The following is a 27345-nucleotide window of genomic DNA, read 5'->3' on the forward strand; positions in this document are numbered from 1 at the left end:
TTCTGCTTGTCGAATAGCTTCCCTCTGCTATGGTATGAGACATGAAGGACAATGAGGATGGTCCAAACACACACACACCAAAAAGAGAGTAAAGTCAGCATTAAAATCTAACGACATTGAGGGAGACTGTTTGTTTAAAAGGCCAGCAAGCCTCTAATCTGAAAGTGTAACAGGCAGTAGTTGGAACTCCATTTCACAAGATGAAATCGGCTCTCCCTTGCGTAATGAGAGCTCGGTGAGCCCTGACTGATTAATTAAAACAGGAAGTCATTAATATGATATTCAGCTTAATAGGAATCACCTTTCCAATATAATTAGCTCCAGTTATTAACATCAGATCATTTTTTTCCTCTCAACTTTTCCTCTCAACTTAAGTACAAGAGTAAAATCCAATAAAAGGGGAGGCAAACAACTTAAATTAGTATTTTTTTTATTAGTATTTTTTTTATTATTATTATTAATAATAATAATAATAATAATAATAATAATAATAATAATAATAATAATAATAATAATAATAATAATATACACCCATCTGTGCATAATAAGGCTATAATTCTATTGAAGGTTTATGGTGACAAATCACAAGGGTGCGACTCAATGTCACAAGAAACAAGACAGAATTACAGCCTTATATGTACAGTTTTGGTGTATATTATTTGTTATAATTTATGGTGACATGACACAGAAATTGTAGAACTAGCAGTGTTTATATTGGAGAAGAGGTGTTGAGTAAATTTGGAAAACAGAATTTAAAAAAATGTAAAAAGTAAATTTTTTTTAAACAAATTTTTATTTTATTTTATTAACTTGTTTTGGTGGTGGGAGGCGCAGGAAAACGACATGTATTACTAAGAATCCGAGCAGAAAATTCACTTGGCTTTTTTGGAGAGTGGAGTTGGATGATTTCCTCATCACTCACGAACCTCTGCTTTCTGAGGGCTATCAGTCTATACTGCCTAACATCCCACATACTAAACATATGTTGCTTATAGTTTTTCAAAGAGTATTTACATTATTCTACACTTCCACACATTTTTCCCTGGTCTTCAAAGCATAAAACTTCGGCAAGCCACTGTTTGTTTTGGCATTGATGGTGTTTTATTTTGTTAATGTACTAGTGGTAGAATTTGTTTAAAAAATGGAGGTTAGCAATTTAAAAAATTTAGGTTAGCAGTCATGACCTTATTATACATGGGCATTGCGCCACCACTGTGTTTAAGACTATAAAATAGTAAAGTTTACAGAAAAATTATAATAATAAAAAGAAGAAGAAGAAATGTGCAGCAGCATTTCCCAAAGCAATCGTAACTTCGCACAGCACTCTTATGAAACCCTATGTATGCATGTATTGAGAAAAGTGAGTCTCATGCTAAAGTTTAAGCCTTTGCGGTCCAATGTCGGACCTGGTCCAACATTGCAATTTTCACTTTCCGGTCCAATGTCAGACCCTGTCCGACATCATCAAAAAGACGCAAAAAACAGGTTTTTTCTCTGGAAAAGGCAGAGAAAACCATTCAATGGCCGAGTGAAATTGATAGGAGCCGAGAGAAGCCGAAAAAAAAAAAGTGGCGTATCTCATGAATACAGATAGCCCTGGCATCACATAGATAACACGGACATAAAACAAACAAGATAGCTGCTTCTGCATCCAGCGCTCACAGAATATCACAGACATTTGCAAAGCTTTTTTTAGATGTTATAGTAATAAAATAATGACTTGGATCGCATTATTGAGGAGTTTGGTGATAAAACAAGTGATCAGGAGATGATTTATCGGTATGCACTACTATCAAGAGGTATGTGAAAAATACAGCGAATGAGGGGTGGGGCAGGGCTGAAGATGCAGTACTGAGTGTCCTGTTGATATGCAGTGCCTTTTAAACCTGTTTTACTGTGAAAAAAAATACTTTTAAAACAGCACGTCTAAAATAAATTGCGCGTGTGAAAATAAATTGGACCTGACGAGACTGAGACGCGCTGAATAAATGGACCGCTAAGGGTTAAATGAGTACATAATTATAGGCCATGCTACTTAATCTTTAATGAGCACGAAAGAATAAGCAGCCGGGTTCCAAAAAATAGTTACACATCCCCAAGTGTTGCTACAACTCTTTAAATACTGTACCTGTAATTTTTCTTTTCATTGTTAACATCCTGACAACTTTTTACACTTATAACTTTAAAGTCTGTTTCAAAGCCCTTTTCAAAAAGGCATGTTATGTAAACAGTTGTAGCAACACGTGGGGGCGTGTAACGGTATATTTTTCAGAACCTCGCTACTTGCCCTTTAAGAGACGCTGCACCTGGCTTTGCTGCGGTGTAACAGCTCATACCTGCATGCACTCGTTCTTGCCCATGACTCCAGCCAGCTGCAGGTAGCACTTGACCTGCTGGCGGATCTTCTGGAAGCAGTCGACGATGGGCACCGTTGGGATGGTGTGGATGCGGCTCAGGATGTCCAGCGCCACGTTGACCAGCCCCTGCTTGCGCCCGATCTTCCCGTACTGGATGATGGCAGAGGCCGAGGCGTGCACCCCCAGCATAGCGTTGTTGGAGTTCGGGTCGTGCTGCGAGCTGTCCTCATAGGCCGTCACGATGGCTTCGGGGTTTAAAAAGAAGCACTTTACTTTGTTACAAAAGCTTTGCTAGTTCATGAAAGTTCAGCCAAATTGTCCGTTTCCTCGTGATATTCGAATCACTCTCAAATGTATTTTAAGAAGAAACCGTTTGCACAGCTGCTCAATTCCTTGTGTACCTTAAAGGGTTAAGATAAAAGGCAGGCATTCCAATTGAAAATTCTTTTCCTTCAATACTGTATTCCAGAGGATTTTGATACCTTGGTAGTGGTGCTGCCTCCACATGAAGATGCTGCTCCAGTGGGACAGGTCATCCGACACGATGGGCAGCCTGTTCCTCCAGGTCTTCACCACAGTCTTCATGTCGTGCAGGCTGGTGTTCCTGCCCAGGCTGGCAGGCTGCAAGCCAGCATTGATCTGGGCAGCTTCCTGGAGCTCAATTATTTGCTGAGCAGCCTGCAGGAACAGTAATGCAGAGGTAAGTAATTGAAAATTCTCATAAGGGCAACACTTGCACAGCCATTATTATCAGACTAGCGTACAGACAACAAGAGAGTTAATCACACAGGATTTTAGACGAATAAGGATCTGGTGCCTGGAAAGTTCAATGGAAAAGCAAAGTCTGTTTAGATGATGAATGATCAGAAGAGCTTCCATACAGGTTCATCTCCAAACACTTGCAGGAGACATAAAAGCTTAAAGCTACTGGCTAAAACTGAATGGCCTTATATACCAATAATGAGCTTAGGCTGTGTTAAGAAAGGCAATATTGTTCATATAATCTGGAGGATGAAAAAGTTGGCTGATAACATTGTATTCAATTCTAATCCATGCTTTAAAAAGATAAAATGTCCTAAAATCAGGCCCACATTCACAAAATCATATTCCTAGAAACAAAATAAATGAGTCAATATAATATTTTTCACAATTACCTGTCAGCTCATGCAATGTTATAACCTTCATTGTCTGCTCCCATTCATCATGCCAATTTAATTTTCTTGCAGGTATTTAATCAATCAGTATCGGATGCAGAAAAGTAATTACTGCCGCTCTAAACTTATTGCTGTAATATACAGTCACTCACGGCTCCTGTCTTTTCAATAGTTTATATTGGAAATCCTCATAAACCCTTTTATAAAACCCCACTTTAAAAAGGAAGAGACACGCACAGCACATGCTTTTCAGCATTAAAATGGCTTTTAAAAAGAGGGAACACTATTAGGGAATTGATTACTCATAGAGTGTTGCTTAATACAGGACATGATGTGCCTACGATGGAGCATATTACTGGATTTTTATTTGTAAAATAAGAATTATTAGTTATAACAAATTTGATTGAAGACATGTAATGACTACTCCTTAAGTAAGAATCCTTAAATTTAAAGGCAAGCTACAATCCATTAGCCTGGCCTCTTATTAGCTTTAACAAATCTGTTAATTGATATTGCTAGTGTTTCTGTTGAACACAACGTGTTCTCTTTTTCTTTTGCTAAAAAGCAGTAGCACGGTCGAGGGGGTGGGGGGCGGGGGGGAAGAGGTGTTAATGACGATTTGATTGAGTTTGGTCCAGAAGAAATTGTTCCTGCACTCAGGTCAGTCTTGTGCTTTGAGTCTGCAGCTGTTGATGCTTTTACGAATAAACAATAAAAGAACTCGCTCTCAAAAGTAATGAGTCAACTGTATTGATAGAGAACTGGGAGGCTGGAAATACCAGAAAGGTATTTCAAACAGTAATAATGAGATTTTATTTTTTCTGCAGGAGAAAAAACAAGATGTTTCATCTCTACGGACCATTGTTATAGAACCAGAATATCACAAGTTTCTGGAGATACGGCTGAAGACTAAATGCTGAAAGGGAAATTGTTCATTTTTACTGGACAGTGCCTATAGTGAATCATAGAATACAGCTGTGCAGCAAATGTGAAGGCACCATCTCAAAGTATGCGACAGGGAAAACGTTATGCTGTGTTTTGATAACCCGAAGAAGCTACCTCAAAAGGGTCTCTAAATATATGGCTGAGATTTATAATTAATAGAACCCATTATCTAAGAGTTAGTGGAGAGAAAAATCATTTCATTAGTCTTTGCAGTCACAGCAATAGTAAAGGACTTCGAAAAACTCAGTGTACTAAGAAAGATTAAGATGAGAGTTAATGTTTTACCTACTAGTACTAGAGTGGTCTTTCAAAATACACTTATTATCCTTTCCACTGTGAAGAATGCTGTATTAACAATACTAAATGGAAAGGTAAAAAGAGGTCATGTCCACCCTTGTATGCAGCATAAAGGAGATTCAAAATCAGGCTGGTAACATCAATATGGACTGGTCCCATGTGGGCTGACAGTCTGGAGCAAAGCAGGGGTCTTCTCCTCCTCCTCCAAGCTCCCCAGCATCCAGAATAAATACTCTGCGGCCCTCTAATCTTTTTTAAATTTTGTAGATTTACATGCGTGTACATATTAAACATGAATTTAACTTTATGGTTATCCAGTTGCAAAGATAAAAGCAATCCAACCGATGTTTTTTTAACACACTTATGCAAAAATATGTCCATGCATATTTACAGTAGAAGGTTTCTTAAGGTAAAACACCAAGGTTAACATAGTGTAGTCTTCTGAAAAGGTACAGCAATGTTGCCTACATATCAATTTGAATAAAGACTGACAGTTCTCCCTTATTTAACCTTTGTTATTCTGTTGCAGTTGCCAGAATTCCAGATCTGCAAGAAGAACGTACATCAAATGCTGAGCCTTTCTATCGTGCGTGGCAGATTATGTTCATGATAGAAAGGCTCAGCATTTGACAGTCAGACTTGCAATGCATGATGAATTTTAATAAAGCTGGCTATTGAAAAGAACACTGCTTTAGTCATGATTATCTCCTGAATTCATGTAGGAGCATAAAAGTGAAAGAAGTGACTCGTTGTAAAATGGTCAAGTATTGCATTACTTCAACAAAACCCTTGCAAGCAATAACTCAGTGTATGAATTAATTAAAAGTAAAAAGGTAAAATGTAGAGGTAGCACTGAATGCAACATTAAACAGCATATGTTTTTACTTTTTTTTGTACTCAATTGATCAAAAATCAAGCCACATCATTCCTATCACAAAACACCCTCTTTTAAAAAGTCATATAAAAACAGGAAGAGATTAAACAATAGGGATTTAGCCAAGACTTTACATCAAATACAACTCCTCTAGCTAGACTGCGGCAAAGTCTTTTCATTTCCCCCAGTGCAGATATCTTTTTGATCAAACCAATTTTCCTTCAAAACATATTTTACAGTGAATACAGAGCTATTCACTCAGGTTCCACTGAACTGTGTAGGAGTACTGGGCCAGAGAACGCAGCAGTGATTTAAGATGTGTTGAGCAATTAAAAAAACAACACACGTACAGCATTTAAAATGCGCAACCTCCCAGAGCATGGGTAGGAATCACTTTGTAACTCGGAACAACTAAACTAGCCACTGTTCTGTTAATTCAGCTTCAAAAAGGCAACTAAACAAACAAGGTTTTAAAACTGTCAAAATGGTAATTTATATTTAGTTTACTTTAATTTTCTGCATCTCTGATAGGACTACGTGTTGATTCTCCAATTCGCTCTGCTACGGACACTGAGCACCTTTTTAGAAATTTGATTCCACTGTCCTGTAGTTTCAGTGAAGCCGGGTGACAATGCTTTTCTTTTGAGCGGTTTTGACAGGAAATGTGGACACATGTATTAACATCAGGGTTGGGGTCAATTCCTGATTATTATTTATCTTCTTGTTTTTTTAATTCCAATTCCTTTTCAAAATCAATTCCCAATTCAAATTCCTTCAAAGGAAATTAAATTGGAATTGATATTTTAGATGATAGTTCAACTGTTTTCGTTTGAAGACAATTTAAATGGACCAACAGTGACTGCAATTTAGGTAATTTGTTGCAACTGTGAGAAACTTGCTGCAATTTTGATCAATGTAGTGTTGGAATTGACTAAAACGGAACGGGAATTGGAAATTGATTTTAAAAAGGAATTGGAATTGGAATTTAAAAAAAAAACACCCCAACAACAAAAACACACAAACAACCACCACAGGAATTGACCCCAACCCTGATTAACATGGACTACAACAAGTTATCTGCCACCCTAAGCTGCAAAAGACAGGGAGTTTTTGTATTTAGTTGCATGTTTTTTGGTTAGGATATACAAATGCAGAGCACTTGCTGTGTGCGTATTGTTGTGCTCTAACCTGCAACAGGGGGGTGTGCACGTGAGACACGATGGGAGGCAGTCTCCTCCACTCCCGGATGACCAGGCTGCTTGCCATCTCCACCAGCCGCTCAATGAAGTTCAGCTGCTGCTCCTCAGGGTGGCAGATAGCCAGGAAGCCCCGGTACATGTTCACTTTCCAGGCCATCTCTTTGGGGCAGCTCAGCTCCACCTAGTGGTAGGGGGAAAAAAACAAGTTGCTTTGTATTTATTTGACATTGCGCTGGCTTGGAATGTACAGTTTTTAAAATGACCTTGTGGTATAAGAAATGGACAAAATATATTACTAGATATTTTATTATTATTAAAGTATTGCGGTGCTTTTGAGTGATTCTGCCTAGCCTGCCCCACAGGTTGTGTGCAGTGTTGCACCGCTCTTTCATTCACAGTCTGACACAGAGCAGGTACGCTCTTCGTGGTGATCCGCAATGAAAGAGTGCCTTAAGGATCAGGCACGGATTCAAAACTCAGCACAGATCACCGAGAAAGAAATATTCATTGCAAAACACAGAACAGAGTCAAATGTGCCTCTTTTGTTAATCTCACACAAACCAAAATGCAGATGTCACTCAACTAGTAGAGGAAACGACCTGGGTGCATGTAGGATGACTTGAATGAACATGTTTAACCCCAGTTCCTATTTATTTATGATATTCTTCCTTTAAAATGTAGCTTTGGTGGTACAACCAGAGACTGGACAATGCACTCAAAAGGCAAGTGGTTTGTAATTTAGTCTTATGGTTAAACACCATTTACTCACAAACTAAAAGCCAGAGTGTAAGTAAGGGATCAATCCTTCAGCAAGCAACATAGATGCTGATGCAATAAGAAAAACTGTATTTGTACACTTTCTTTGCATAGCCCATAGATAGTATTACCACAGATATAAACACACACACACACTACACGGTATCCATAACTAAATCCTTAAAAAACACAGCATCCACCTAATAATAAACGGCCATAAAATTCAGCGTGATGGTCCTTCAACAAATCTAAATCTAGAATCAAGGCAACTAGTGACATTAAAGACTGGGATAAAGGGTTAAGCTCAGAATTGATCAAAGGGCTCCCTCAGCCAGCTCTGATGAAGGGCTGATTATGCTTTCAGTACTTCTCTTTACTGCATTAGTCAACACCTCATTACAGAGAATGTGATTCCAGGCAGCGCAGCCTGAAGAGGGCTGCCCGTCACCGGTTGCTGTCACTTTTACTCAGAGTGCAAGTCATCACCAGCATAACCTGTCAGGCTTGATCAATTTTACCTGCTTCAAACTCAAGGCCTTAAAACTTATTTCACAATCTCGACCGTGTGCCTTCCAGATGCTAGGGAGTCTATCTGGAGTAACAAATCACTTCCAAGCAGATGTTTGGACAATTATTCAAGGACTGATCCATAAATAGTAGACACAACAACAAAAAAAATTATAATAAAAAAGGGGGCTATAAATGTTGCCCTGGACAGAAGCTGGAATGGATTTTGCAGAATTCCTTGAACAGCATACTTAAAGACAGAACTTAAATGTATGTTCTGTCTAGTCTTCTTTTTATAAGAACAAATTAACCTGGACAGAATCTTTAAATCCCAAGTTCATAGTAAGTGCAATCCTCATCTCAATCCATTTTTACACATTTATAATGGGAATGGGGTTGGGGAGATATAGACACACACACACACACACACACACACACACACACACACACCTGTAGTCAAAAGTTTACATACCCAATGGAAATTTATAATTTATAGCCATTTCTCAAAAAACAGTTATGGGAAAATCTTTTGTAGAAAAAGTTTTGCTTTTGTGGATGAGGAAAAAAAAAAAAAAAAAAAAAAAAGTTACAAGAAACAGATGTCTACAATTATTTATTTCAGCAATTTTTTTTCCCTGACAAGGAAAATGAAATTAATAGATAGTTGAGGCACCTTTAGCAATAATAACCCCTTTTAAACAATTAGGATACTTGACAATGAGCTTTTGGCATAATTCTTTAGTGATTTTTGACCATTCTTCAACACAAAATTGTTCCAGTTCATTCAAATTCCAAGGACTTCTTGTGCTCAGCCTTCTTCAACTCATACCAAAGATTCTCAATCAGATTTAGATCATGGACTTTGACTAGGCCATTCCAGAATCTTGACTTTATCCTTCTTCGATGTGCACTTTGGATCGTTGTTGTGTTGGAACATCCAGTTGCGCTTTAAACCAAGTTTTGTAGCGGAGGGTTTCAGATGATTGGCCAGTATCTTTTGGTATGCTATGGAATCCTTGTGACGTTTTCCTAAGAGTGGCTTTTTCCTTGGCCTAAGACCATTGAGACCTTCACCATGCAATACTCGACCTATGGTTGAAATGGAAACCCCAGTCCCACTTGCAGCCAATTCACTTTGAATATCTTTGGCAGTCAATCTTGGATTGACTGCCAAATTAACATTCCTCACAATTCTTCTACTTGTTCTTGGTGAAAGAACCTTCTTTCTTCCAGACCGAGGGAGCGTTGTGACAGTACCATGGAGTACTTCTTGATAATAGAAACAGTAGTTGCAATTATGATACTCAAATGCTTGGAAATCATCTTGTATCCTTCTCCATCTTTATGACAATAAATAATTTTCTGCCTAAGGTCTTTACTTTTTCCCATATTGACATATTGGTAATGACAGCAATCATCCTATGCTTTTATACTCCAAGAATGTTCACCTACAATCCAGCATTTTCTAGACTTTTCTAGAATTAGGTTCTGCATTATCATATTGAAATTAGTAGACAATACTATCATAGCATCAAAGGGTATGAATACTTTTGAATTATCATTTTTGGAGTTTTGCAAAAAAATTGCTGAAATGCTACAAAACATTTTTCCAAAAATTCTTTGTTAGAGAGAGAGAGAGAGAGAGAGAGAGAGAGAGAGAGAGAGAGAGAGAGAGAGAGAGAGAGAGAGAGAGAGAGAGAGAGAGAGACCTAAGAATGTTAGTTTCAATATGTAACCCAGTTCCATGTAACTTTCCTTCTAGTTTAGCCAAAATATAGTACGCATCAGCAACATTTATGTGTGTCCGAAGTTGTATTTATTGTGCAATTACACTGCACCAGCATATTCTGAAATGTTTAAAGTAGACTGCAGTAAATGCAGTTTGCAGAGTATCCCCAGTAGATTTCAAGCTGGCCAAGGCTGGGCTCACAAACATTTATCAAGCATATGGAGCCTGCGGATGAGTACTCTCCAAGGTGGAACCTTGGGAAGGACAGTAGCGGAAGGTTAAGTGATCCACAAGTGTGCGGCATTCAGTGAAAGGCATTAGGGCCAGAACAGAGTGAGTAGAAAGGGGGTGGGCAGAGATAATGCACTCTAATGCATCATGGCGCCAAAAAGCAATGTACTTAAACAGAAAAAAAGCCTCTGTCAATGCCTGCCACCCACGGCACATACTTTTTATCCATTTCCTGCAATTATAGGTGCAATCTATTGTAATAAGTACAATCAAACCTGGTTAATAACATCCATCTAACATCAGTAGTTTAGAAAGTCCAGTACAGAGACATGCAGCCAAGTCTTTGGTATAGTAAGGAAATGTAATGCTGACATGCAAATGGGGCAAGACAGGCCATGGTAAGCTGCACAGCAATATTGTAAAGCAGTTACAAAGATGAGGGGGAGAGGTTGGATGTCTCAAAATCAAGGTTATCAGAGCAATGTCAAGCTCTCTATCTGTGTCCTTGTATAAAAAGAGACAAAGTGTGTAAGGCAGCTGAACAGAACCACCACCTCCTAGCACAGGGGTGTCCAATCACAGAACCACTCGTGGATCATTTTAATTAGCAGTTTTTAAACTTTAAATAACCTGGCTAAACAGCGGTCAGGAGTTCAGTTCGAAGCGTCTCATCTCCCGGAGAAAGCCGCAGCTCCTCTCGCAGCAAGAAAGTAAATACATTAGGAAAGATAACCACGTAATAGGCCTAATATTTATTTAGTTATAAAATGAATGCTGAATATGATGTCTGTGTTATAAAGTGCCAGCGCAGCTTTTCTTCAGTTCAGATACAGTATCAAAAGGGAGAGACAGAAACGGAAGTTTGACTGAGAAGTTGTTAATACTGTAGTTTGAACAACACCGGTACTGTATTTACTGTAGAAATACTGCATGAATCACTAGTATAGGGAATTGGGGGACATGCTGTAGGAGTGTTATATACAAGGCACGTTACAACCGAGAGCCTTATAGTGAGGAAGCACTGTACTTCAGGGTCTGGGTGGAGGTTTAATTGGTTCAAAACAGGGTTGGAACAAAGACCAGGACTTGAAGAGCCACTGTCCTAGTAGCTAATGGTTAGCTATAGTAGACCTGAACAAATGAGTCATTGCCCTTCACCTGCACCAAGGCCTCTTTCATTGCTGCCCAGTTGGAGACTCTCCAAGCACACTCCAGGACCAGGTAGGGGTTGGTGTGGCCTTTAGACTGACCATACTCTGTCAGGGGCTCCCATTGGTTCAGCTCCTTCGAACACCTGTGCAAACAGGATGGAGGTGGGGAGATTTCAGTTAGCTGTGTGCAAATGCTAAGGCTGTATACAGGTGCTAGGAGTCCCGTTTGCTTCCATGCAGGCCAGGAACAAGGCAGCGGCACTCACCGCACCCAGTGATCCTCCCACAGCTGGTACTCCGGGAAGATGGCAGGAGAGGCGTGGTTCCTTTCGTGTTCTTTCCGAGCTTTCTCCATTGCCTTCTCATAGCTTTCTTGGGCCTTATTTATAAATCAATCAATCAATCAAATCAATCAATCAATCAACAAACCACCCAGATAAATGTTCATGGCATTCAACAGATTCTCCTCTATGCTTACAGTTTTGTAGACAGTAATATGGCTTTGTCCTCTGAGGATTTATTTATTTGCTGTAAACTAAAAGCAGTGAAAATCAAGCACAATATAGGGTTATTGAGTACCACAGTCTAGACTATTAAAAGAGATTTAAATGTGTTTCAATTGTACCTTTTCAAATCCCACACTTATCTGTATAAACAGCTCTCTCGTCAACAATGTTTTAATGCAGATCAAAGGCTCTCTCCAGCCACTCGGGCTCACAGTAAACAAACATACCTGTTCGAAGAAGCCGTGCTGCTCGTACGCGATGGCTGTGGCAGTCTCTGGGAACTTGCAGCGCTTCTGCCACAGCCCCGCCCACATGTCCTCCTCTTGCAGGAGCGAGTAGAGTTCAGCCAGGGAGTCCAAAATCTCCTTCAAAAGGGTGAGAGTTGTAAGAGAGCAATGTAAGGGTCTACCAAAAAGATCCATTGATGCCACAAAAATACCATTGCTTTTACTACACTTCCCTGCTAATACAAGAGGGTATGGTGCATCTTACCCAATCTACCAAACTTTTAGGCATATCTCATGAAAACAGATTACACAGATTTTAAAAGACAGAAATTTAATATATAAAAACAACATAGGGCACAGTATCAAAAACCAAAAATGAAAAGCAAAAGAAAAGATTCTTCATTATAAAAGTAAAAGCTTTTCAGTTTCAGGCTTATATGTTGAACCTACTTGCCATCCACGTGGTTTCTTTGACTGTAGTTAAAAACAGTTGTTAAAACGATGGCTGTAGCTGACCTGTTGTGGCGGGGTTATGCTCTCCTGCTCGTATAACTCTGTGGACTGCTTGGCTTTGATCTGCAGGCTGAGCCCCTTCTCGAAGGCCTGGTGCTCCAGCATGAGTGTGGAGCGGAACCACAGGTTGTGGGTCTTCCCCAGGTACTTGAGCACACAGGGGCGAATGGGGATCGGTGGGATGCACTGGGACATGCCCTCCACGAAGCAGTTGAGAGCACTGGGCTGGCAATCCCTCTGTGCCTGGTGACTGCCGCTGCACAGGAATGGACTGATCTCACCGGACAGTGCCTTCAGGAGCAGAAATAAACACATAAAACATAATTCTTACTCTGCCAGTTCTCCTTACTGTGCATTTTAATAAACTTATCCCCCAGCTCCTCCTCCCAAATACCAATGTAGCAGGTCATCTTTCCCGTTAGTTTATCACTAATGCTTATGAACTCTGACCTGAAGGACCACGCTTGCTAGTCAGCCCTGGACCTCTGCCAAACTGTGTGGCGCTCTTGTTAATTAACTAGTGTTCATGGAAAACGCAGACCTCCAAACCACTGTTAGACTCAAACCCAGGACTCCAGAGAGAAAAGGCATCCTTGCCAGCTCTGTTGCTACATTCCTTAGTATTATTACTCTTACTTACCTGCCCCTAATTATGAACAGTCAACTGTTGGTTAGCACCCCAAGTGGAACCTTGGCCTCCAGGTTGTTATGCATGATAACCATGTACATCAGTGCATTACCTATGCTGGCTTATTGAATACCTACTACAAGTTTCAAAATGAGGTCCTCTAAAAAAAGCCTTGAGCCAATTTTTTACTTGGCTGCACTTAGCATAAATGCATTCAATTTCCAAAACAAGCTTTTTTTTTTTTTTATATAGAATATGGATATGGTCAATAATTCATTAAGCTACAAACAAATCTGTACCACTTATTATGCACAAGCAGAAATACCTTCTTACACAATTCACTCACCAAAAAAAACCCAAAAAAAAAAAACCCTCAAAGCAGTTTTGTTTAATTAATTTTCTTCATTTTTTGCAGTTATGCATTCAATTCAGGAGTAATATGCAAAACTAACAGCTGCATTGTTTATACAGAGTGCCATTCATTACCAGTGCTGTCAAATCTAAAAGGGCAGGCTTCTGTTTTCTTATTTAAGTGTATTTAATATTTAATGCCCTTTCTAAAAGCCTAGCACAGACCTGAGACCATGAGAGATGAGAAATACATTATCATAGATGTGTGACCTAATTTTCAGGACATGCAGATTTTTTCACATCAATAAAAAACAAAAAGCATGAAAAGAGTCTCCTTCCCTGTATCCTCGAAAGCCACTAACCTAAAGTATCTCGATGAAACTGCCACTGTTAAGTCTAAAACCATGCTGCTACGATCAGGGTAAGCCTGGTTATTTCAGACTGATTTGTGAGACAGGCGACAGTCCATGTTACATACGAAACCCCAGGTACTTAAATAATCACTGGGTAAAGATTATTTAACAGTAGCCACAGGAAAGGCATTTTGGGGATGTAACAGCTGCCTCAGCCAGCTCTGGTGAAGGGCTGATTATGCTTTCAGTACTCCTCTTTTAGTCAGCTATTCATGCCAGAAGGGGCAAAACCTAATTTATTTAACATATAATTCATAGAAAATGTCTGTGGTTTCATAATTATATATTTTTAAATATTCCCATTAAATGTAGAATAAATACATTGAACTGTAACAAATGACAATAAATGCAACTTAAAATCCTAAAAGGGATTCACTAACGGCCTCTTCAATAAGGAGATCTCCATTACCCAATTTCATTATTTTAAAATCTCGTTAGATTGTTGCAGCCATTGGGTGCTCTATCTGTACGCGAATGCCTGTTAAAGCAGTTTACAGTCTGATTAATGGCCAACTCAGGGATCAGTATGTTCACAGGTTGTTGACTTGATGTTCCTCTGTAGAATGTGTTCCAATGGTCCCAGTTTAACACCTAGTATTACAACCAGTATCTACATTGCAACCTGCCAACACAGCTCCCAGATACTGACATCAGTCAGCAGCAAGGCATGAACACTGTGGTTTAACCGTTTTGAAAGCCAGTACAGTGCAGTGTGATAGTAAGAGTATGGAAAAGTCTGCCCTTTAGTTACCTTTGCCAGACATGCTCAACAGACAGGCATGTCAACCTGACATCCCCCACAAGCTTTAAAATCATTACTTAAAGAAAGAACATAGCTCTTTCAATGCTTCAAGGACAGGCTGTAAAAACAAATCTCACCTGTAGTGCTTTAAAACTCTGTGCAGGTACAGTTTCTTTAATGCAGCATATTTCAATGATAATCATATACTACCTACGCGCTATATATTTTCACACAGATACCGATACTGAACTGAAATAGGCAGCAATACTCACATGCTGCTGCCGATCAGACTGAATTTTCCAGAGTCTGGGCAAAAGCTGGACCCAGGTCTTTTCAGCTAGCGGAGTGGAAATATGACACAACTGGACAAAGGCGTTTAGCAGGGCTCCTGTCTGTTAGGGGAGGAAAAAATATGACAGGCCTCATTTCAGTATACAGTGCTTGATGATGTGCCAGTATCGCACATCACCCACCGCTGGCCAAATTATGCAAATGCAGTAACATTCTTAAAGTCATCCCACCCAAGTCGTCTCAGCTTTGTGTAGAATATTTAAATAACTTTACTGAGAAACTGACCTTTACTTCTCTGAGAGAATCCAGAAACTTATCATGCCTGTTGGTCAGCATGTGCAACTGGTTCCCAGCATCTTTCTCAGCCTGCTCCTTGGTTTTGGGAGTGCTAGTCTGGTCTCCTGGAGCCAGCTCAATGTCAATCTCCACATCCTACAGGAGACCGGGACCATTAGCCATGCAGGGACAGGAACACAGAGCAGCACAGACACAAGCTTCTCACATCTGGGTCATCTAATCTATTTTAAGTGATGAGGCTTATTTACATGATTAGGTTAGCATAATTATAACACTGTCAACCAGATCTCCAAAATACAATTCGCTTTTTGAAATGCTGTAAAACGTGAATGCAGTCCAGTATCTGTAGATAAAGACTATGATTTGTATGCAGAATCTCTTCTGATATAAAACAATGACCTGATCTTGGTATTTAGGTAAGTTGTTATTTATTTATTTTAAAAACAATGACTGTCAGCAACACTGGTAATCAATGTGTTAATAGAGATCAAAGCAGAAAAGCCTTGAAAGGTCATGCACCACACACTCTAGCTAGAGCACAATGGGATCTTTTGCTCTAAACAGTAGCAGGGGTCCTATTTTAAATTGTTTCATTTGTAATTAACTAGGATCAGGATCCCAATATGTCCATCTAGGCCAGCAAGGCTTCTGAGGTGGATAACAGCACACTTCTCTGTCTTTGCTGCCGCCGAGGATTAATCCCAAAGGAGGATCTCTGTGCTGGTAAATAAGCCTCTGAAGGAGAGACAGCGTGAGCGTTAGTATTACCTCCTCCTTGGTCTCGCTGTTCTCCCTCTCCCGCGGCTCCTGTTTGACGTGCGTTACCATGGCGAAGGCAGCTCGGTCGTGACTGTCAGCCAGGTTGATGACATTAGTGATTGACGGCAGCATGGCCCCCTGACAGTTTGTCCCAATGGTGGTGCCACGCTCACACACAGCAAGGAGCAGCTATGAGAACAGGGGAACAAACAGAAAACCAATACAACAGGGGGAACTTAATCTTCTGCACTCAATCCCACTGTATGAGATATGAGAATTCTGGTAGAGCCTTGTCAATGTATTAGCTATGTGGAGATGAATGACCTATAGCAGCATTGATACATATAAAACTTCAACTAAATGGACTACCATACAAAGATGAATAACTTAATAAAGAGGTGACAAACAATAACCGTCTGTTTAATGATAAGATTAGTTCTCTTGGAGAGAGAAAGAGCTCAATCAGATGGTGTTCGAAATCAGCATTCGTTATTAAATGGCGATCAGCAGCATTGATTGTGGCCAAGACAAATGTCTGGTGTTTAATATAAACTTCCAGGCACAGGGAAAAAGTGCGCTGCACAAAGAAGACTGGACCTTTGAGAGCAATCAAGATTTACCACCCTTGTTGCTAAAGACCAATTTCATTATGTCAATGATTTTTAGGAAGACTGAAGGGGAATGTTATAAAGGCAGTGGAAAACTGACAGCGGTTACACACAATCTCCTAAAAAAAAAAAAAAAAAAAAATAGCCTAGGCTACTAAAAACAATACCATAAAATGTTGTGAGAAAGTACCAGTCTGAGGAGGCTTATCCCTATCTAGCACAGCTCAGTATACACCTGGTAAAACCACTCCAACCAGTCAGAATTCTGTGTTACAATGGGCTCCGCGTTTCGCCATTCAGAACTTTGTGCCAAGCTTCAAAGGGGAAACAGCAGTATTTAAAAAAATTAATAAAAAGGAAAAGTGCTAGATAGATAGATACACATGGAGTAAAATCTGAAGACCTCGATGCATTGTTTTATCCAGAAGTGGTTGCCCATTGCCTCCCAGTTCTGGGAGCAGGTAACGTAGAGAAGCCTCTCGTAGACCTGTCGCTTGATGGAGCCGTCGAAGACGTCAAAGAACTTGGCCCGGATGAGGGGTTGGGAGCAGCGCAGCCCGGACAGGAAGGCAGGCTCCAGCTTGGAAGTGATATCACTACCAGACAGGTTCTCATCCCTGGGGGGGGGGGCAGGAATGAGAGAAGATACGGAAGCCAGTCAAACAGAGATACTGCAGCTGCAGGACATTACAGATTCCACCCCATAGCACAACAATTTAACATGGCTCATTTATAATGCCCCACCTCCAGAACTCTATAAACTCCATTTGTGATCGGATTATTTTATAATGTGAAGCAGGCTTGAGAAACCTAGCTTCAGTAGAGAACAGGGTGTGGGGGTTACCAGTGCCTAAAAAGAAGGTAACTAAAATGACAGATACAGGAGATGATGTGCTATTACCATAAGGTAAATTTTGTTTACAGAGGGAGAGCTTGACAGCAATAACTTCAATTGGGTTGCACTGCAATCAAACTGTAGGGCCCGAGTAACTTCAAAACAGATTCAGCTAACAGACTGTGTAGAAGACACTATTTATTACATACTGTATGTAACAGAAATATAAGAGGCAACCCAAACACTTCCAACATAAGTAAATGTTACCACCTACTGTGTTACCTTACCTCCCGTTCGTGGATGTTGTGACTAGGTTAGGCTTATCTAGGAGAGACTTTCTCATAACCGGAAGACGAATTGCACACCTGCATGGATGAAGCAATATAATGTGCCTCTTGATTAATTGCTGTAATTACCTGTAGACATAGTTAACGAGGTCTAAGAACTGGGCATTTAATTCAAGGTCTTCTGGAAAGCGCTTTTCAATGTAGGTCATCATTTTCACCAGCAGAATGGACTTTTCCCTTAGATTCGGCATCTGCGTGGAGTAAGGACATGATTTATTTTCCCCCCATTTATCTTGAATCCATTGAGGGACGGCAGATCACTGTGCGTTTCATGCATCTGCCCTACCTTCCCACTTCAAAGGGTTTCAAAGTAAAAGAAGCACCTTTTTAAAGCAAAAACCACTCAACCAAAAGGCCAACTGAGGAATGTGTACTTTTGGAGTCTCATAAAAGAGCTCCAATGAGACAGAACTACAATAAGTTTTTAATAGATGCATTTGTGTAGGTGTGTATAATATTTAGAAAACAAGCTATTCCTGTTCAAGCAAGAGTCCCTGTGTGAATGTACACAGGCTTTCTTTCCATCTGGATGCTCTTCATCAGGATGTATAACCTTGTTCTCTAAATTAAAAGGTCACAGAATCTTAATGAAGGCTAGGCAGAGGTAGCGCTTGACTTAATCTTGTTTCTATCAATACTATTCCCATTGTGAGCTACCACTCCTATTTGTATGCTGCCTGTCTTGGGAGATGATTACAATGCATTGCATATATTGACCTTAGCCCATTCTGTGCCATTGTCCTCATTTGAGGACAGGCTACTTTGTCATTTTTTTGGAGCATTTTCAAGTGGCATCTAACTGTTATTTGAATGTTCTCTTTAACTATATTGTTAAGATAAACATACTCCAATTAGGTTAACTACAAAAGTCTAAATGTAATGTATCACATTACATAAATACAGCTTGTGTTCTGATTTTCTTCAAAGAAATTTAATTTGGTATTTAATGGGTTAAGAACATTTTGAGCTGAAACATTGAAAGGCTCCCTTAACAATTGGTATCGGGCACTACGGAGAAAGGCCACATCAGACTACGGCTAAAATCACTTTTCCTTTAATACATTTTCAGAAGAACAGCAGCACCATACCCTCCTCAGTCTCATCAGTTTAAATAACGAAGGGATTTTCATTTATAAGGTGATACGTGGAAGCTGAGATCTAGAATGAGTATTTCCTGAATTTCATATATTCAAGGTACCGTCTTGTTAAAAAAGAAAAAAAAAACTATGTATGATTTATATGCAAAATCATTCTAAAAAAATCCATTGGTTTTATTAAAAATGTGGTTGATGTTGCTCACCGTTGATTCAAGTGCATGAACTTCTAATGTCTATGCAGCTAAGAGAGTAACTGAACTGAACTGTTCTTAGCCACTGCAGCAGGCACCAATGGTGTACCTGGTTGACAGCCATGGGGGAGTTGTTCTTGACCCACTCCTCCACGATCTTCACCACAGCCCTCAGGATTTTGGCGTCGGGCGACTTCTCGATGAGCGAGGTAAGGATGACCTGGACGAAGTTCTTCCTCATCTCCATGCTCATGACGGCCAGCCTTGTCTTCACCAGGTCCAGGCTCAGCATCACTAGCTCGCTGGTCACTGTCACAAGGAAACAAGCACAGCCAGCTCTTCAGTGAACCAGGCAGGGCCAACCACTGAGAACAGGCTCTCATTGTAGCAATGGGAGGTGGGCTAGGGACTGGGACTGGAGAATTATCCAAGACAGGATATTTCTAAAGATATCTAAGATAGCAATGTTACCCATTATTAGTAAACTCCATTAGTATCACTATCTGCTAGTCCCTTTGAATTCTGGACAGCTCCCTTTACTATGGCCAGCTCAATTAATCATTCCACTTAGTTCTTTTGTTGGAGGCAACATAGGAACTCTACTGTATTTTCTTACATGAAGCAGACATTGTAGTCTAAGTGGAGAATCAGAGCAAGAGTTTAAAAACAAAGACCCTGTTTGATGCCAAATAAGTAATTACAAGGTGCTAAACGCAGATAATAATCTTCTAATCATTATAAGCAGAAATGAAACCCAGTGCTGATTAAAACTCCCTTAATATACTCAAGCTAAACAAAAGCTTCTTATTTCAAATTGAATACCATTTGTGCTTAATCACATCCACCTCACACTTATGGGCAGCAGTGTGGAGTAGTGGTTAGTGCTTTGGACTCTTGACCGGAGGGTCATGGGTTCAATCCCCAGTGAGGGACACTGCTGCTGTACCCTTGAGCAAGGTACTTTACCTAGATTGCTCCAGTAAAAACCCAACTGTATAAATGGGTAATTGTATGTAAAAATAATGTGATATCTTGTAACAATTGTAAGTTGCCCTGGATAAAGGCGTCTGCTAAGAAATAAATAATAATAATAATAATAATAATAATAATAATAATAATAATAATAATAACAACACAGGGAGAAGCTTGCCCTGCAAGGAGTGTCACATTTTTGCTTGTAGCACCACCTAGTGGTTTTCACTGTGAACAACACACCTTCATCTTGTAGTCCCAGACCTGGCATCAATGTTTTTCTATTGTTTTGAGGTGGACAAAGGTTTTCATTTCTAGTAGTAATCTGTCTTCTACACCCAGTCAATACCATTGTTTGCTGCAATGTCTGCAGTAATCAGAGAAAGATTAATGATCTAAGCTTTCAAGAAATGTATAAAAGCTGTTTCAGACAGGTAAGGAAGTGTTCTAGGGCACCAAGTTAGAGGTTGACAGTCTGTGTAAAATGGCAGATGAACACGTAGCTGTCTTGTCCACAAAAAAAAGTTTATATTTTGGACATTTTGACAGGAAAAGTAATTTTAGTATAGGAATTAGCAGAGGAGGCTGTAACACAATGTTACTTACATTGATTCAGTAGTAAGAAATAAACCTAAAAAAATTAAACTCCTAACCAAATTGAAGTTTTCCCAGCACGTTGTGGCCCTGTTGCTTAAAGTAAAGCTTGTGGTTACCTGTGCTGGGCTCGACCGCTCCAGGAGTGGCCTGTGGGTTCAGGTGGTCCCGCACCATCTTCTGCAGCGAGCGCATGAACACAGAGATGAGGCGGTCGATGTAGCTGGGGTTGTTGCTGCAGGCAGACTTCAGGATCATCAGGGTACCTGGAGCGAGACAGGAAATCAATTCACACAACACAGTCCTAGCTTTGAGTTCAAAATGAAACCCTGCTACGGGAGAGGAAGACCCCTTGTCAACGTCCATTAAAATGAAATTACCCAAGACAAGACAATGCCTCAACCATGACCAGGGCAAAAAATTGGCAGGCAAGCATGGAGACACATCTGGCTTTAGAAAATGGAAAGGAGAGGCTGGAAAGCTTGTAAAGATTTGGACAGCTTTAGCTTTCTTGGTTAGGGAGTCTTATCAAGCATCCTGACACCTGACAAATTCCCCAAGTGAAATTACATCTGTTCGCACTAAATCACACAGTCCAGTTGTGAAGGACATTTTGCCATTTAAAGCCTGAAGCTTTTCAACCTTCAGGGATCTAGAAAACATTTCAAACTGTCAGTGAATCTTGAGGTTCATCTAAACGGAGTAGGTCTAAAACAATTTCAATAATTTGACCGGGTCATTAACGGTAACTCTGGAGTTGTAGACGATTGTCTTGCTGAAACCAAAGTATTTTGCCACACCACAATGGAACTATGACTAGCTGCGAGCCCACCGAAAAATTATGAAGTGAGAAAAAGTACAGCTCAAGTATAAAACTGACAAATAAATAGGACTTACCAAACAGCTGAGTAGAATTAGCAGTAGTGGCTTTCTCATAGTTTGTGAGACCTTCATATATAACCTTCCCAACTGCAGCATAGAGGCACTCCAGCTCTTCATATTTAGAGGCCACGTTCGAAGTGCCTGAAAATACAGAGAAAACACCACATCAGGCATTGTCAAGTGTGAGTTTTAAAGATACATTACACAAGCAGGATAATTCTTCCCAGCATGTACATCGTGCTCTTGATAACTGAGACTGCAACTCAGGCTAACCATCTTGTTTTTAATAGAGCCCTAGGAGTATTCAGTCAAAGTGTCTCTGTAAATAGTTGAGGCTCCTGTCTTGCACTCACTGGGCTCAGTGGGGAAGATGCTCATCAGGCGTGAAAGCAGGGTGTGCACGGCTCTCAGCACCTTGGTGTTGCTGCAGGTCATGCAGGCTGCAATCCCGCGCTGCAGCGGTTTGAAATGCGACAGGATGGCGGGGGACTGCAGCACTGTGAGCAGGAAGCTCAGCACCTCCAGACCCGTGCAGATGTTTGCAAAGTTTGCCTGGCTCGGTTGTTCCTGTCAAAGAAAAAAAAAAAAAAAAAAAGGAGACCTGTTAAATCACACTCGCACAAAAGAAGCATGCCAAACGAAGACGTTACCCAAGTTTGTTTAATTTCAGTCTATTGTTGTGTCTGGTACGGAACTTGAGCAGGCTGCATTGAAGGGGTTGTTTCTGGAAGGAAAGCATAGGGTAGGACCTACAAAATAGAAGTAAAACCTGCAAAATAAACGTTTTTTTGTTGCACATCTATATCCAATTTCAATACCTCATTTCTTCATTGCAAAAGACCATCTCATTAAAAGTTCACCCAAGTTCTTTTTGAAAAGATGGAGGAGATTGTATTACAAAGTAACAGTAAAAAGTATGCACATCAACGCAACAATGTATCGACCGTGCCAGGAAAACAGGAGGTGCCAGACCTCCTAGAGAACAGTCAGTCCCTTTACTTTTTCACAACATAATTGCCTAGGCTACTCAAACCAATTTTAGCAATGCATTCTTCATTTACTGATAGCCAAGTACCACTAAATGGTAAAAAGCAATCTGATTTGGAGGGTGGTTCATTCGCTCTAATCAGCGCAATATTAAGGTAGTGTATTTTCTCCAGGGAACAGCAGGGGGTCTGATTACAAATAGCTGTTTGTAAGAGGGTCCCAGGTGACTTGCACTAATCCGCAGTAACAATGCAATCCACTGGCAACTGACACCAAACACAAGATAACCTTCAATAGCATTAGGTGATGAGAGCCTGTTTAAATTTGAATAATAATGAAGATGTTTAAAAATGAACATATGTGTAACCAAATTAAAATAAACAGAAGTGGAGTTTGTGTGGAATGCAGTAGCCTATTACCCTGTACACTTACGTCTCAGTTTGATGCATTAGTGCCGTCTCAGCACTTTAAAAAAATAAATAAATAAAAACACAGCAGCCCTCAACAGTTTTCACCTTACTGCAGTTCACAACAAATTACGGCATTGATTTTTGTGCTTTTACTTATACTTGCATTGATTTTGTTGGCTTTTTGGATGACAAGACCCCTTAACACAGACATGACATAATACACAGATTCCCGCTGCATAACAGTTTGGGTACTTACAGGTTTTACCGTGTGCTTTTATATATATACCAGATACCGATACACGCAACTAACAACTAAAGTACAAATGTGTGGCAATGTTACCCGTGTACCAGATTAATATAATCTTTATCAAAGTGTGTGCAACTGTAAAACTACATCGGGCAGAATGAAACTCACCACTGTCATAAGCAGCTTGTCGAACCACTGCAGCTTGAGCTCTGACTTGGGCCACATGTCGGGGCGCAGGGCGGTCTTCATGAGAGAGACGCAGCGGCGAGACAGCAGCTCTCCAGGGGAGCCCGCCGTGTTGGCACTGTCATTTACCTGAGAGAGAGATAGATTGAGATTAACAGGGACTGTGGAAGTGGGGGGCATTTTAACATTCACCTGCTGGGAGGGTAACTTATAGCTAAGTTAATACCATGCTGTGAATTTGCACCCGGTTAGAATTGCCTTTTGATGGCAATACACCTTAACCCAAGATGGATGCAGATGGAAGCAAAACAGCAACACAAGCTGCACAAATTCAGACAAAAATAATAAAATAAATACAATGGCTGGATTTTTTCCTTACCTGGCAAGCTATCCTGATGAGGAAACTGACCACCGTGTCAGTGTGCTGTTTCTCCACTGGCTTGGTGAGCAGGGCATCAGCACCAGGCACCGACTGACTGCGTGCAAAAACCTGCCATTCCAAAAAAAAAACAACACATGCAGATGGTATACTGCAGCAGCAACTAAACCTCAGTTAAAAAGACCCTTTCAATGCAATACAGTAAAACATTCCTACAAAAATATTCTGCTTTAAAAGCGTCAACATCCCTTCTAATAAAGTTAAAGCACTCAAATAAAATATTCAAGAAAATAGGAATACATCAAAAATAAGCTAATTAAAACCTACTCCCAAAACAACTAAAAGGTAAACAAATGAGGTCTCTTCTTCAGATGAAATTCTTCTTTCACCTGACGACGAGACCTTTGTGGTCTTGAAAGCTTGTGATTAATTATTGTTTAGTTAGTCCAATAAAAAGGTATAACGTTTCCTTCTCTTTGACTATGCATGTGTATATAATTAATAGTACAATTTAGCAGCAGGTCACAGAATGAAGTGCCATTACCGTGCTCACAGCTCCTGCAGCAGTGCGGAATCGCTTCACGTCCTGTCCGGAGTCCATGGAAAGCCCCTTCTTCATCGCCCCAGTAGCGCCACTTGTTCCCTCACCGCTGCCACCAAGATCACTCTCCGACTCGGGCTGGTGGGAACAAGGAAAAGGACCAGCTTTAAGCACAACCTATTCTTTTTCCAACAGAATGCACAATGCAGATAGGAAAAGCAGGTGTAGCTCCAAAGAAAGCAACACAGACAAGTTACAACTGGGTCAGGTTACAATTAACATGCAATTCAGCAATCCAGTTTATACCAGCTGCTCCTTGATTCTCTGCAGCTCCCACTTAATGACCACCTCCGCCAGATCCACGGCTAGCTTCCTCTGCTCGATGGTGACGCTGGGAGTAAACCCCAGTCTCTGCATGGCGCTGACCATGTGCTGCACCAAATGATGCCTCACCGGATAGTAAACCTAGAAGGGGGAAACACTGTGGTGTTAGAGTTCACAAAACAGTCATTCTCTGTCCTTATTGGTAAAATTTTTTTTTTAGAAATTTCACATATAGATGGCATCTTGGACATAATTCGCCATTATTTAACCCTTCTTTTTATCCAAATGTCAACACAGTAGTAAGTTAAAAGCCAGGTGGGTCTAAAAAATATCAGTTTATGGGCACCTTTGGGCAACTGTTATACTCTTAAGAGAAAGAGACCATGCCATATACCTTTAATAAACCAGCTCAGATACAACCCAGAAGAAAATTAAACAAATTTCACTAATCAATTCCTTTTGTCTTTTTTTTTTTTTTTTTTAAACTCTAAATGAAACCATGCTTGGACTCACCCTGAAGTGCTGTACTATGAGGTGTAGTATATGGACCAGCTGAGGGACTGTGTGGCCCTCCTCCACGATGATCTTGCGTGTCCAGTGGGTCAGCATCTGGTGACCATCCTCCATGCGGGCTGGGACGGCCGGGGTGAGGATAGCCATGGCCTGCCTGACGATGGCTCTGGCCTCCATGGTGTGAGCCTTCAGCAGGCTGTGGAAGACCTGCAAGAGACAGGGCGCAGTTATTAAACGTAGTCAATACGTCCCGCTTCAAAATGGTTGTATTTAACAACACAAGCATCATCGTAATAGTAACTGCAAACTCATTTTGGCCCCTCTGCGAGAGAATGCTTACCTGCAGGACGATCTTTTTGTGGATGGCGAACTTGGCGATGATGTGTGCCAGCAGCAGGTGGCCGCTGTACTTGCAGGCTGGATCCACGCAGGCCTTAGACAGCAGGCAGGGCCAGGCGAAGGTCATGAGGCGGCGCAGCTTGCTGTTGCGGCTCTTGTTGTTGTCGTGGATGTGGTGGGGGGCGTGCTCCACCAGCAGCGTGGCGAACTGGAGTAGGTAGATCCGCAGCGAGTCCAGAAGGTCATTCTGCTTCTCTGGGTCCAGCACCTACAGGCACAGGAGCACAGGGGGCAGAGAATCAGGACTATACACCCCATTTGGGTGGTTACAAGGTTAGGCTGCCCTAAGGTAAAAGAATAATCCCTTAGTTTTCATGTCCCTGTTCATGGCGGTTACCTTGGTGATGAAGACGCTGGTGATGCTCTCAGGATTGTCACCCTCTGGATTGGGAGGCCCCAGCAGCTGCTCCCCCTCCCCCTTCTCGAAGCTGTGCAGGAAGGCTGGGTTCAGGATGTGCTGCAGTACCTGCGGAGACACACAGGTGTTATTCACATGTAGAATAAGGCTTCTTCCCACATAGGAAGCTGATCAAACTCAAGGAAACCATGTCGCTATTTCCCTGCAACAGCCACCTTCGTCTTGAAAACAAACTTAAATTTACAGCCACAAGGCTACGCTCCAGACAGCAATATGAATCTCATGTTATAGATAACATTTCACAAACAAGACAGGCACAAGAAACTTTGAGAAATGATTCCTGCAGAAGTAGCATGAAGTTCTGTGTCATTTTCAGCTCCAGGTGCTCCGTCCTGCCACTGCTTTCATCAGTGATTAAGATGAGAAATTCCAGTAGGAACACAACGAAATTAACATTATTTATTACACCTGCAAATAACATGTTCCTCTGTTGATTGCTGTGCCTTGTGGGAAAGGTTATTAGCACTGCCATTAGATTTACCAAGACAGCCCCCTCCCCGAACGCATCCATCAGCCTTACAAGACAAGCCAAAACAACTCACTAATGGAACTTTATATGCTGAGACACAGCAAAAAGACTAAACGCATTTCTCTAAAAAAGGGAAAATAAAAATCCTTCCAAACCGAAGCGGAATAGACTGCTGAGGTGTATATTGATGAAAATGCATTGCTGAGCTCTGTAACTAAGCAAACACACATGACAACCTAACAAGTGTTGAGCTGCCTTCCCCGGTATGGCCTTTTCACATAAATTGTTTTGTCTATTATTTAAAATGTCAGCAACAGCATTGCAAATAAAATTACAAACCTCTGCACACCTGAGAGAAAATCTGAACTTAAAAACAACTCTGCAGACATTTTAACAAGCACTGTACAAAATGCTTGATGCAGACTTCTCCCCCCCCCAAAAAAAACAGAACTGTCCTTTAACTGCTTAGTGCCTGTTATATGCAGTGGTTGGCAGGAGCAACATCAATTTCCATCCAGAAATATGCATGTTTTGATGGGTTAAAAGTGTGACCTCAAGGGGTCTTGCTGAATTTGTTGGATGGTCTGGCCTTTTTTTGCTGGAGTTTGAATATGTTCAAAATTCCTTGATTTGGTGTAAGTTCCCTGTCAAACAGATGGGCTGCGAGTCCTGCGAGTGTGGTCTCATTGATTTAGCGTGAAGTCCTCACCTTGGCTTTCAGCTCGTCCCCGAAGTTCGGGTCATTGATCTCGACGAAGCGAAAGAACAGAGCCCTCTTGTGGACGATGCCGTAGTTCTTGGGAATCTCCTCCTCCATATATTCCTTCAGGAAGGTCATGTTGCACAGGAAACGGCCCGTGAAAGCTTGCAGCAGCTGGAACAGCAGCTCAGTCTCACCATAGTTGCGCCTTGAAACAAGAAAAAGTACAAACTGGGTCCATCTACACTTCATTGAACAATTATAGAAACCAGAAGGATCACTTCCAACCCAATCCTGTAACAAGTTACACTATATATAT

General features: G+C 40.8%; 1 protein-coding gene across 13 annotated transcripts in view; it reads right to left on the reverse strand.

Moving 5' to 3' along the window:
• LOC117418401 (transformation/transcription domain-associated protein-like) overlaps positions 1-27345 on the reverse strand; it is a 93044-nt gene that overhangs the window by 36205 nt on the left and 29494 nt on the right. For all 13 annotated transcript variants that reach the window (XM_059035517.1, XM_059035515.1, XM_059035511.1 and 10 more), the window contains 24 exons: positions 27036-27234; positions 25777-25905; positions 25381-25647; positions 25041-25247; positions 24510-24668; positions 24207-24341; positions 23663-23773; positions 23266-23412; positions 21807-22020; positions 21469-21594; positions 20691-20837; positions 19115-19314; positions 17787-17908; positions 16939-17152; positions 15937-16116; positions 15157-15303; positions 14853-14972; positions 12450-12737; positions 11934-12071; positions 11467-11579; positions 11208-11343; positions 6816-7007; positions 2840-3035; positions 2337-2602 (listed from right to left, as the gene is read on the reverse strand). In XM_059035517.1, coding sequence (XP_058891500.1) covers positions 2337-2602; positions 2840-3035; positions 6816-7007; positions 11208-11343; positions 11467-11579; positions 11934-12071; positions 12450-12737; positions 14853-14972; positions 15157-15303; positions 15937-16116; positions 16939-17152; positions 17787-17908; positions 19115-19314; positions 20691-20837; positions 21469-21594; positions 21807-22020; positions 23266-23412; positions 23663-23773; positions 24207-24341; positions 24510-24668; positions 25041-25247; positions 25381-25647; positions 25777-25905; positions 27036-27234 — 4153 coding nt within the window. The remainder of the gene's footprint in view (positions 1-2336; positions 2603-2839; positions 3036-6815; positions 7008-11207; positions 11344-11466; positions 11580-11933; positions 12072-12449; positions 12738-14852; positions 14973-15156; positions 15304-15936; positions 16117-16938; positions 17153-17786; positions 17909-19114; positions 19315-20690; positions 20838-21468; positions 21595-21806; positions 22021-23265; positions 23413-23662; positions 23774-24206; positions 24342-24509; positions 24669-25040; positions 25248-25380; positions 25648-25776; positions 25906-27035; positions 27235-27345) is intronic.

The sequence above is a fragment of the Acipenser ruthenus genome, chromosome 13 (genome assembly GCF_902713425.1).
Source record: "Acipenser ruthenus chromosome 13, fAciRut3.2 maternal haplotype, whole genome shotgun sequence".
Classification (NCBI taxonomy): domain Eukaryota; kingdom Metazoa; phylum Chordata; class Actinopteri; order Acipenseriformes; family Acipenseridae; genus Acipenser; species Acipenser ruthenus.